General features: G+C 43.5%; 2 protein-coding genes across 2 annotated transcripts in view; both read left to right on the top strand.

The window, feature by feature from the left end:
• Window positions 1-7,642, top strand: part of LOC117492993 (arf-GAP with SH3 domain, ANK repeat and PH domain-containing protein 2-like) — a gene marked incomplete at its 5' end in the record, with an annotated part of 23,412 nt that extends 15,770 nt beyond the window's left edge. The window contains 7 exon segments of the mRNA XM_034143407.1: window positions 375-555; window positions 2,415-2,507; window positions 5,045-5,249; window positions 5,346-5,404; window positions 5,518-5,576; window positions 6,403-6,522; window positions 6,661-7,642. Coding sequence (XP_033999298.1) covers window positions 375-555; window positions 2,415-2,507; window positions 5,045-5,249; window positions 5,346-5,404; window positions 5,518-5,576; window positions 6,403-6,522; window positions 6,661-6,735 — 792 coding nt within the window.
• Window positions 7,643-11,700: 4,058 nt separating this feature from the next.
• Window positions 11,701-12,425, top strand: LOC117493004 (cleavage and polyadenylation specificity factor subunit 3-like; the record flags this gene model as incomplete). Its single annotated transcript, XM_034143408.1, is given in 2 exon segments — window positions 11,701-11,930; window positions 12,362-12,425. Coding segments are annotated over 2 exon segments (135 nt in total), but the record flags the coding sequence as incomplete, so codon positions are not given.
• Window positions 12,426-12,500: the final 75 nt, after the last annotated feature.

The raw sequence follows: 12,500 nt of genomic DNA, 5'->3' as shown, positions 1-12,500 counted from the left end.
CCTTTAGCTTAGCGGTGGTGACGTGAAGTCATGTGACCGTGCTGTAGTTCTTTTATAGCCCAACATTAGCCACCTTTAGCTTAGCGGTGGTGACGTGAAGTCATGTGACCGTGCTGTAGTTCCTTTATAGCCCAACATTAGCCACCTTTAGCTTAGCGGTGGTGATATGAAGTCATGTGACCGTGCTGTAGTTCCTTTATAGCCCAACATTAGCCTCCTTTAGCTTAGTTTATCCTGCTGAACGAAACGTTTGTTGACTCAGAGTTTATTTTCTTAGCTTATAGTATTACAAGAGAGGAGATGTTCCACATTGATGTTTGGTCACATGATAGAAGGAGTTCTGCACAGGAAGCTTAACGGTGTGTTTCCTGCAGCCCATCCCGACGCGACGTGAGGAGCGTCCGGTCAGCTGCTTCCTGCCGGGCGCTGCCTCTCTGGCCCGGGACAAACCCAGGCCTCAGGTTCCCAGCATGATGATGAACAACGAGACCTACGGCACCATGATGGAGCTGCCCCCCCCGGGGCCCCCGCTGCCCCCCCGGGGCCCCAGCAGAGGTCAGGCAGGGACCACAAACACAGACACTAAATGTGATGCTAATGATTCAAGAGTCTAGATATGTTATTACTCTACTCCAGCACTGTGGACACGGACATGTGGAGACTCCCCAATTAGCATCATAGCCTATGTGGACAATAGCTAAAAAATTGCTTGGCTGATTTTGACAATTTTCTAGTGCTTTTGGGGGTTATTGAGGATGCTGATATACTGGATAGAAGTACTGCATTCAAAATATAGTTAAAGGTCCCCTATTCTCTTCTTCTTCATCAATATATCACAGGTCTCAGATATATCCAGAGCCTGTCTCTGATTGGCTGAAACACCAAACAGACCATTGCAGCATTACCCATAATCCCCTCTGTTTCAGCCCTGTTTCCAAAGTGCTGATTCTCTGTCTGTTACTTTAGATGAAAATAAGGAGCCCCTCCCCACGCCCCTCTGAGAGAGATTTGGTTACAAAGAACTCAATGGTGCTCTAGGAGGAGATTCAGGTGATAAGGGGGGGGGGGGGGGTTACCTTGGTTGCTGATTGGCTAATGGTTACACAAGACAAAACATCGTTATGACATCATCAAGTGGCCAAAATCTGATCAGCTCATTTTCAGACAGGTTTTTATAGAAATGGATCAAAAAGAGAGAAAATCTTTGTTCCTGAAACTTTCAGAGTCTCTTTCCACAGAGGGGACACATGTTGATGAAGAAGAGACATGAAGAAGAGGGGACACATGTTGATGTAGAAGAGACATGAAGAAGAGGGGACACATGTTGATGTAGAAGAGACATGAAGAAGAGGGGACACATGTTGATGTAGAAGAGACATGAAGAAGAGGGGACACATGTTGATGAAGAAGAGACATGAAGAAGAGGGGACACATGTTGATGTAGAAGAGACATGAAGAAGAGGGGACACATGTTGATGTAGAAGAGACATGAAGAAGAGGGGACACATGTTGATGTAGAAGAGACATGAAGAAGAGGGGACACATGTTGATGAAGAAGAGACATGAAGAAGAGGGGACACATGTTGATGAAGAAGAGACATGAAGAAGAGGGGACACATGTTGATGTAGAAGAGACATGAAGAAGAGGGGACACATGTTGATGAAGAAGAGACATGAAGAAGAGGGGACACATGTTGATGAAGAAGAGACATGAGGAAGAGGGGACACATGTTGATGTAGAAGAGACATGAAGAAGAGGGGACACATGTTGATGTAGAAGAGACATGAAGAAGAGGGGACACATGTTGATGAAGAAGAGACATGAAGAAGAGGGGACACATGTTGATGAAGAAGAGACATGAAGAAGAGGGGACACATGTTGATGAAGAAGAGACATGAAGAAGAGGGGACACATGTTGATGTAGAAGAGACATGAAGAAGAGGGGACACATGTTGATGTAGAAGAGACAGGAAGAAGAGGGGACACATGTTGATGTAGAAGAGACATGAAGAAGAGGGGACACATGTTGATGAAGAAGAGACATGAAGAAGAGGGGACACATGTTGATGTAGAAGAGACATGAAGAAGAGGGGACACATGTTGATGAAGAAGAGACATGAAGAAGAGGGGACACATGTTGATGAAGAAGAGACATGAAGAAGAGGGGACACATGTTGATGAAGAAGAGACATGAAGAAGAGGGGACACATGTTGATGTAGAAGAGACATGAAGAAGAGGGGACACATGTTGATGTAGAAGAGACATGAAGAAGAGGGACACATGTTGATGAAGAAGAGACATGAAGAAGAGGATTTTAAATAATAGGCCTTTAATGTCTTTCATTTTTGTAAAGCACTTTGAATTGCCTCGTGTTGAAAGCTGCTGTATAAATCAACTTCCCTTGTCTCGCAGGTAAACCCGTTGCCATGGAGACCGTGGGGAGACAGCGGTCGTCCTCCGACCCCCCAAACCCTCAGACCCCCGAGAGGAACTCCTCCATATACGGTGAGTGTGTCACTTCCTCACTTTAGTTTTTTTTATATAAAAACATTACAACAACAACAGCTGTGCACTACATGACAACCCAAAGGACATAAACAATGCAATGCAGCTATCGATCTAATCTAACATATGACCCAATAGATCAGGGTTTCCATTAGCCGGTAATTACCGGTTTTATTAAAAAAAATGTCCGGTAATAATTAGGGATGCTCCGATCGATCGGCTGCCGGTCAATATCGGCCGATATTCACTCTTAATAGTTTGATCGGTGCTCTCTATAAAGGCCGATCAGGAGAGCTGGATCTGATCAATATGGACATAAACGAGAGTGAGTCCCATTCTCATTGGACCGTTAGTCAGACCAGCTCCTCTCAGTCAGTCAGTATTCCTCGTCGCTGGTTTGAATCTTAAACATTGACCTTTTCCCTTCACATTGTGTTTCTCGGTCTCAGTCGATATCTCAGGTTTTGCATCACAGTATGAAGTTCCTCCACGATCTCATCCTCTGTTCCTCAGCAGGAGCTCCACTGGCACCTTGTCCTGGGGACGGCTTTCTTGCCAGCTATCAACAGTCTTTTTTTACTAGATATCTATCTATGTCGTGAACATTTCCCTCTGTACGTTTGAATAATAATAAACACATCTTTTTAGCTTCGCTTTTTCTCAGAGACAAGATCCTTTTTTATTTTTTTTTATTTATTGTACTATTTCAACAATTAGACAGTTTATATATCCGAAAAACCAACAAAGCTGGTAGAAGCTGGAGGTCAGAGAGCAGAGTGCATCCAGAGAGAGCTCCTGTTAGGCATCAAGCTGCAGGGTGAAGGGAAACAAGATGAAATACACAGATAAACACAATTCTATATATACACACATGTAAACATACACACACACATGTAAACACACACACATGTAAACACACACACACATGTAAACACACACACATGTAAACACACACACACACATGTAAACATATACACACACACATGTAAACATACACACACATGTAAACATACACACACATGTAAACACACACACACACATGTAAACATATACACACACACATGTAAACATACACACACACATGTAAACACACACACACATGTAAACACACACACATGTAAACATACACACACATGTAAACACACACACATGTAAACACACACACATGTAAACACACACACACATGTAAACACACACACATGTAAACACACACACACATGTAAACACACACACATGTAAACATACACACACATGTAAACACACACACATGTAAACACACACACATGTAAACACACACACACACATGTAAACATATACACACACACATGTAAACATACACACACACATGTAAACATACACACACATGTAAACATAGACACACACATGTAAACATAGACACACATGTAAACATATACACACACATGTAAACATACACACACATGTAAACATACACACACATGTAAACATACACACACATGTAAACATACACACACATGTAAACATATACACACACATGTAAACATACACACACATGTAAACATACACACACATGTAAACACACACACACATGTAAACACACACACACATGTAAACACACACACACATGTAAACATACACACACATGTAAACATACACACACACACATGTAAACATACACACACATGTAAACACACACACACATGTAAACACACACACACATGTAAACATACACACACACATGTAAACACACACACACACATGTAAACACACACACATGTAAACATACACACACATGTAAACATACACACACATGTAAACATATACACACATGTAAACACACACACACATGTAAACATACACACATGTAAACATATACACACATGAAAACATATACACACATGTAAACATACACACACACATGTAAACATATACACACATGTAAACACACACACACACATGTAAACATACACACACACACACACACACACATGTAAACATATACACACACATGTAAACATATACACACATGTAAACACACACATGTAAACATACACACACACACATGTAAACATACACACACACACATGTAAACATATACACACACATGTAAACATATACACACACACACACACATGTAAACATATACACACACATGTAAACATATACACACACACACACATGTAAACACACACACATGTAAACATACACACACATGTAAACATACACACACATGTAAACATACACACACATGTAAACATACACACACACACATGTAAACACACACACACACATGTAAACACACACACACATGTAAACACACACACACACATGTAAACACACACACACACACATGTAAACACACACACACATGTAAACACACACACACACACACATGTAAACATACACACACACACACACACCCATTTCCAGGCTGAAAATCAAATAGTAGATTAAAACAAATACAAAAAAATGTATTCCTACAAGTCCAAATAAAGAATGAAATAATCTATCATCATTTTTTTGTAATGTTATTGTTAAAATCCCCCCCCCCCCCACAGTGCTCCCACCGGCTCCCCCCCCGCCCGGGAACAGGAGGATCAGCATGTTGGAGACCAAGACCTTGTCGATCAGGAACACGCCCCTCCCGCCCCCGCCGCCCCCCCCCACCATCCCATCGCCCCCCCACTACAAAGCCCCGCCCCTCCCGCCCCCCGTCCCACTCCACAAGACCAGCAGACCCCCCGGACCCAGATCCTCCCCCGGGTAAGTACCATATTACCCTCTGTATAATGTGTACTACATATACTTGTATGGTAGTATTCATACTGTGATCACCCTCTGTATTTTGTCTGATTTCAGATCAGTGAGACGTCCTCCGCAGAGACCTCCTCTCAGGACACCATCTGTGGATAAACGAGGTATACACACACACACACACACACACACACACACACACACACACACACACACACACACACACCTGTCAATATGAATGTGTTTTTATATTGAAGTTGTTTATTTTTCTCTTTAGGGTCACAGCCCACATCCCCCCAGAGTCCTCCGACTCCTAAACCCAGGAGCACTTTCTCCGTAAGTCCTTGAACGCAACAGACTGACGGGTGGACTTGGAGGGACAGCGCATTAAAAACACACACTGTCTGTTGTTGTTGTTGTTGTTGTCAGTGCAGGGGAACTAGTTTACATTCATAACCTCAACCAGAAAAGCAGAAGTGATGACGCCGTCACAAAGTTCATCTCCAAATAAGTCCTGCTGTTTACTGCAATATGACCTAAATATGAGACCATGTAACATTTCAGTTTTATTTAGTATACCGTATTTTAAAATAGATGTTTTTTCCACATAATTTTTTTTTTTATATTAAGTATCTTCGTATCTTTGAATTGAGTTTTATAATTATATCTGTGTGTCATTTTGTGTCTATCTAACAGCAGAAGTGCTGGGTGTAGACCCTGTGATGAGTCATGTAAAGTAACACTGTGTGTGTGTGTGTGTGTGTGTGTGTGTGTGTGTGTGTGTGTGTGTGTGTGTGTGTGTGTGTGTGTGTGTGTGTGTGTGTGTGTGTGTGTGTGTGTGTGTGTGTGTGTGTGTGTGTGTGTGTGTGTGTGTGTGTGTGTGTGTGTGTGTGTGTGTGTGTGTGTGTGTGTGTGTGTGTGTGTGTGTGTGTGTGTGTGTGTGTGTGTGTGTGTGTGTGTGTGTGTGTGTGTGTGTGTGTGTGTGTGTGTGTGTGTGTGTGTGTGTGTGTGTGTGTGTGTGTGTGTGTGTGTGTGTGTGTGTGTGTGTGTGTGTGTGTGTGTGTGTGTGTGTGTGTGTGTGTGTGTGTGTGTGTGTGTGTGTGTGTGTGTGTGTGTGTGTGTGTGTGTGTGTGTGTGTGTGTGTGTGTGTGTGTGTGTGTAGAAGCAGAAGCCTAAGAGGGTGAAGGCGATCTACAACTGTTTGGCGGACAACGTTGACGAGCTGACGTTCGTGGAGGGCGAGGTGATCGTGGTGGAGGGCGAGGAGGACAGCGAGTGGTGGGTGAGTAAACAGGAAGTACATCAAGAAACCCATCCCTCAACACTAGGCCCGCCCCTTTTTGTGTTAAAAAACATTTGCTGTCATGTGACTGGCGGGAAATACAGATTCTGAGGTTTTGTGTGTAATTTGTGCTTTCAGGTTGGTCACGTAGAAGAAGACCCGACGAGGAGAGGAGTGTTTCCTCTGACATTCGTTCACTTCATCACTGAGTGATGAGGAGACATGAGTCAGCATTATGGAGACATGAGTCTGCATTATGGAGACACATGAGTCTGCATTATGGAGACACATGAGTCAGCATTATGGAGACACATGAGTCAGCATTATGGAGACATGAGTCTGCATTATGGAGACACATGAGTCAGCATTATGGAGACACATGAGTCAGCATTATGGAGACACATGAGTCAGCATTATGGAGACATGAGTCTGCATTATGGAGACACATGAGCCAGCATTATGGAGACATGAGTCTGCATTATGGAGACACATGAGCCAGCATTATGGAGACATGAGTCAGCATTATGAGTCCTTACATTTATTAAAAAAACATGATGTTTTATAAACTATGCAATTTATACAAGATCTTATTTTTGATCCAAAGCTGTAAAATAAAAGCAGTGAGTAATTCCCTGTGAGCTGCAGCGAGGATCGACTGCAAGCCGACAGACACCAGACTGAATCTTTGTATTAAGACGTTGTTGTTTCTACCATCTCCCCCCACTCACATTAACATCTGGAGCTAACGCCACCGCCTTCCATTGGATAGGAGTTGCTGCTGAGTTTCCACCATACCACATACTAGGGATTTCAGTGATAAGACCTTATTCTGATGCTCTTTGGAAACTACAGTTATCTACGATGTAAACAATTTCTGTATCATTCAAATGGTGGAAAAACGACTTCCTCTCTGTCCCATGATTTGGCTCAAATGTACTTCTTCTTCCCGTTGACTTGCATTGTAAACCGTCTTCCCTCCAGAAAGAGTCCAGTGTGTTCTCTGTCTCTGTTCATGATGTGTCGGCTGATCTGTGTATGAGAGAGGGTCTGATGTGGATCCACTTTGACTTCATGTACTCTTTTATCTTATAACAGTGTTATTAAAAACTCCTGAAATCACTCCTTGTGTAAGCGTCTGGTTTTACTGACAGACATCAGTTTTCCTTTTCCTCCATTTTTCACAATATAAAAGTGGCCAAACGGTGGTACTGCAGCTTCTGTGGCGTCATTCTTTCCCCCATTGACTTACATTGGGAAAGGGGGTGTTTCTCAATGTCGAGTAAAGCTGCTCCAGAGCCACTATTTCAAGCATATTACATCATCGAGTCCCGCTGAAGGACTGTTCCAATGTCCAGGATCCTTGGAATTCTACCGAGCCCGGCGTACCTCGTTGCGGGAAATTTCTAGGATGCACATGTGTATCCTCCGCGGTCTTATAATCCCCACAATGCTTTGCGCACGGACCAATTTCCAAAAACGTTGGCGGAAAATGTAAGGCGGGGCCTCTCATATGACGCACACCTGCACCTTGCTAGCCTGTTCCACTCTTCGTTCTCCGGTGCTAGGAAGGATTATGAAGTTATGTTTAGTGCAGAATTGTTCAGAATCCAAGAGATTGCCGTCAGAATCCATGAAGTCACTTATGGACCATACCAAAACCAGCTTTCATACAATAATGATTTGTTCCTGTTCAACACATATCTACTATTCCAAAGTGTAGTACTATTGGGTGAACAGTTATGTACATATAACATGTTCCAGTATAACAATATCTGTTTGTGAAAATCTGATAATGACACTATCAATAGTGAAGTCTGCTGTAAGAAGACATCTCAAACCTCCAGTTTGATTAAATATATGATTTGGAACACAGTCCCAGAAGGAGTTAGTATGTTTGATCCAAGACTTGATCCAATACATTTTTAAAGTTCCATTAAGGCACTCAAAATCACTTTTAAACCTCCATCCTTAATGTCTTTAACCACATCACCTCTCTTCATGTAATGTGTTTCTCCAAATGAAGTTTAGATTGATTTGGTTCATGGGTGTAATCAGTTTGTTTGGGATGGCTTTAGAGTAGGCTGGGTAAATGCATCTGACAAGGATTCCATCTTTGTCAGATATATTCGGCCAAGTATTGAAAGGTCTCTTTGGAGCCATGAATTTAACTTAGCCTTGCATTCCTTTCATTTGTTTTCAATGTTCAAAGACTGACTTTGCTTCTTGTCTTTAGTTCAATCAGGAGAGACGGTTTTGATGTAAGAACACATATTTAATGCAGAGATACACAAATGAATGTAATGGAGTTTTTGGCGATTAGGCCCCGTTGTGCAGGAGTATCATTCGGGAGGGGAGAACCGATCCGATGAAACCCCCCGGGGTCTAGAAACTGGTGGTGGTGGTGAATGGATAGTTGGGGTCGGTCTGAAGGGGAGGGGCTTAGCTTGACCCTGGTGGTGGTGAATGGATAGTTGGGTTCGGTCTGAAGGGGAGGGGCTTAGCTTGACCCTGGTGGTGGTGAATGGATAGTTGGGGTCGGTCTGAAGGGGAGGGGCTTAGCTTGACCCTGGTGGTGGTGAATGGATAGTTGGGGTCGGTCTGAAGGGGAGTGGCTTAGCTTGACCCTGGTGGTGGTGAATGGATAGTTGGGTTCGGTCTGAAGGGGAGTGGCTTAGCTTGACCCTGGTGGTGAATGGATGGTTGGGTTCGGTCTGAAGGGGAGGGGCTTAGCTTGACCCTGGTGGTGGTGAATGGATAGTTGGGTTCGGTCTGAAGGGGAGGGGCTTAGCTTGACCCTGGTGGTGGTGAAGGATAGTTGGGGTCGGTCTGAAGGGGATGGGGCTTAGCTTGACCCTGGTGGTGGTGGTGATGGATCGTTGGGTTCGGTTCTGAAGGGGAGTGGCTTAGCTTGACCCTGGTGGTGAGGGGAGGGGCTTAGCTTGACCCTGGTGGTGGTGAATGGATAGTTGGGTTCGGTCTGAAGGGGAGTGGCTTAGCTTGACCCTGGTGGTGAATGGATGGTTGGGTTCGGTCTGAAGGGGAGGGGCTTAGCTTGACCCTGATGGTGGTGAATGGATAGTTGGGTTCGGTCTGAAGGGGAGGAGCTTGACCCTGGTGGTGGTGAATGGATAGTTGGGGTCGGTCTGAAGGGGAGGGGCTTAGCTTGACCCTGGATTGAGGGACAGGAGGTGAAAAGGGGTGGAGGAGGGTTGCGTTGAGTCACCTGAAATGACAGCTGTCAGAGGGGGAGAGCAGATTTAAAAGGGTTAGTGGAGCGCTATGATAGGCTCTTGGGAATAGAGCGAAGTGATTGGTTAAGCTGGAGTGACGCCCCCGATCACTTATTGAGAGGAGAGAGAGTAGTTACATGGGAATAGTGAATGAAGAGTAAAGACGGTCTTCCTGGTTGAACTTACGCAGAGCTTCCTCAGGTATTTTATTTCTGATTTGAGTGGAATATTACAAATGTCTTTGTGAAGAGAAAAAAAAAGAGTTATTACGTCACAGCGTATACTTCAGCGGAATATCAAAACAACGGCCCAGGGTGCAAAACGCATCAATGACAGCGACCCTCTACCACACAAAACAACACCTGGGAAGCCCCATTTGTGTTCTTTGACATTGAAAATGATATTGCATTGTGTTTGTTACTTTCGTTGCAGTTGTATGTCTTAAGTGTAATTTGGCATGCTTTTATTTTGAAGGCGAGTTCACGCTGTTGACAGGAAGTTGTTGTTGCTATGGAAACAAGAAAAGTTTCACAGCGGGCACAACTTGTCATAAAGTCCGCGATAATAAAACCCACCCATTTAGAGGGAAGATATGATTGGTCAATTGTACTGTCATTTGACATTACTCTCTCGTTCAGTTACTATAGCAACCCTCTGTGAATCGCAGAGAGGGCCAGACGAGCTTCTTTCATGTAACCCTTCACATTCAACAGAGACTGAACAGGCAGATTCGAAGGATTTATTTCTTTGGAAATGTTATTTTAAATACAATTAAATCAAGTTTTTTTTCGGTAAAACTAATGAAAAATATAACAAAAATAATATTAAAAAAATATATATTTAAAAAAAAAAATTTTTTTTTTAAATGTTTTTAAATATTATTTTTTTGGAATATCTTAGGCCCTCACAGAGGGCCTAGAGGGCCCTGACGGCTCGCCACTGGTCTCTGGCTTATTCCTGTCCCAGCTGGACTACGGTGATACCATTTATAGATTTGCCTGTCCCACTGTTTTGGCCAAACCTGACCCACTCTACCATGCTGCACTGCGTTATATATCAAATGCACCCTATAGGACTCATCACTGCACACTGTATAGCCTAACTGGATGGTCCTCACTTACAATGCGTAGGATGCAGCACTGGTTTTTATTAATGTATAAAGCCATTTTAGGTAAGCTTCCACTCTACATATGTGTCAGATTTGCCCCAGTTTGTGACTCTTACAACCTCAGATCCAGTGCCTGGATACGGGTCCAGGTTCCTACTGTACGGACTGAGGCTGGAGAAAGGAGTCTTTCTTATTATGGTCCTTGGTCTTGGAATGACCTTCAATCACGCCTTAAACTGATGGCACTTGTCTCTATTTCATGTTTTAAATTGAAGTTGTCTGAAGTCCTCACCACCAGCTGCTCTTGCAGTAACAAGTAGTGTACTTTTTTATTGTCCTAATGTGCACAATGTAGTGACTGCTTTTTCCTCTTTTGTTTTCTTAGTTATGTTCTCTGTATTTTATATGTTTGTGTTATGTGTTCTGTGTAACGTTGCTGCCTTCTTGGCCAGGTCAGCATTGAAAATGAGATTTTATCTCAATGTTTTTATCTGGTTAAATAAAGGTTAAATAAATAAATAATTTTTTTTTTTTTTAGTAGAATGGCGACCCCTGCTGACTTGGGAGGGCCATGGCTGAAGTACACTTTGTCTCCCCATTGGTTGGACCAACAAATGGCATCCTCATCTTTAGAGTGAGTTTCTTGAAGGAAAATAACATTGGCAAATTTCCCTTTACAGAATAAAAAGATACTTTTTCTTTTTGTGATGTTTCTTAGGCTCCGTTGATGGGGAAGTGGGCGTGGCCTCTCTCCATACAGCCATGACGCAATCACGCAGAGCTCCGTTGATGGGGAAGTGGGCGTGGCCTCTCTCCATACAGCCATGAAGGAGGAACCAGAGTTTCTTCCTGCTGTTTCTGGTTTCTACACGGAGGGGTTTCTGCACGGGACGGAAGTGACGCAGTAGCCTCACTTTTTGAACCGCGCGCTGCAGAAAAATAAACTCTTTGTTATTTTTGTTAAAATTCAGTGAAAAATTGTCCGTTTTTGGAGTAAAAATGGCGACGAAGCGAAAATGTGATGCGACTGTTCCCGCGGAGGAGAGCGACCAGCTGCTCATCCGCCCTCTGTGAGTATTCAACATCTAATATACTATCTCTACTAGCTATATCATATATATAACATCACATATACAACACACACACACACACACACGCACACACACACACGCACGCACACGCACACACACACACACACACACACACACACCCAGATCGCTGCTGTGGGGATTGTCCACAGTACTGAGTGTATGTAGCTTTGGCTAAAAGTGTGTGTGTGTGTGTGTGTGTGTGTGTGTGTGTGTGTGTGTGTGTGTGTGTGTGTGTGTGTGTGTGTGTGTGTGTGTGTGTGTGTGTGTGTGTGTGTGTGTGTGTGTGTGTGTGTGGTGTGTGTGTGTGTGTGTGTGTGTGTGTGTGTGTGTGTGTGTGTGTGTGTGTGTGTGTGTGTGTGTGTGTGTGTGTGTGTGTGTGTGTGTGTGTGTGTGTGTGTGTGTGTGCGCAGAGGAGCCGGACAGGAAGTGGGGCGCTCCTGCATCATCTTGGAATTCAAAGGACGTAAGATTATGGTATGTTTCAGATAAAGACAGGTTCTACGTGTGCAACGTTCTGACTTATTGTAGACGACCTGTCTCTCACACACT

This window comes from Trematomus bernacchii, unplaced genomic scaffold, assembly GCF_902827165.1.
Source record: "Trematomus bernacchii unplaced genomic scaffold, fTreBer1.1, whole genome shotgun sequence".
NCBI classification, from domain to species: Eukaryota; Metazoa; Chordata; class Actinopteri; order Perciformes; family Nototheniidae; genus Trematomus; species Trematomus bernacchii.
The sequence above is the reverse complement of the archived record's forward strand: the minus strand, read 5'-3'. Positions and strand labels throughout refer to the sequence as shown.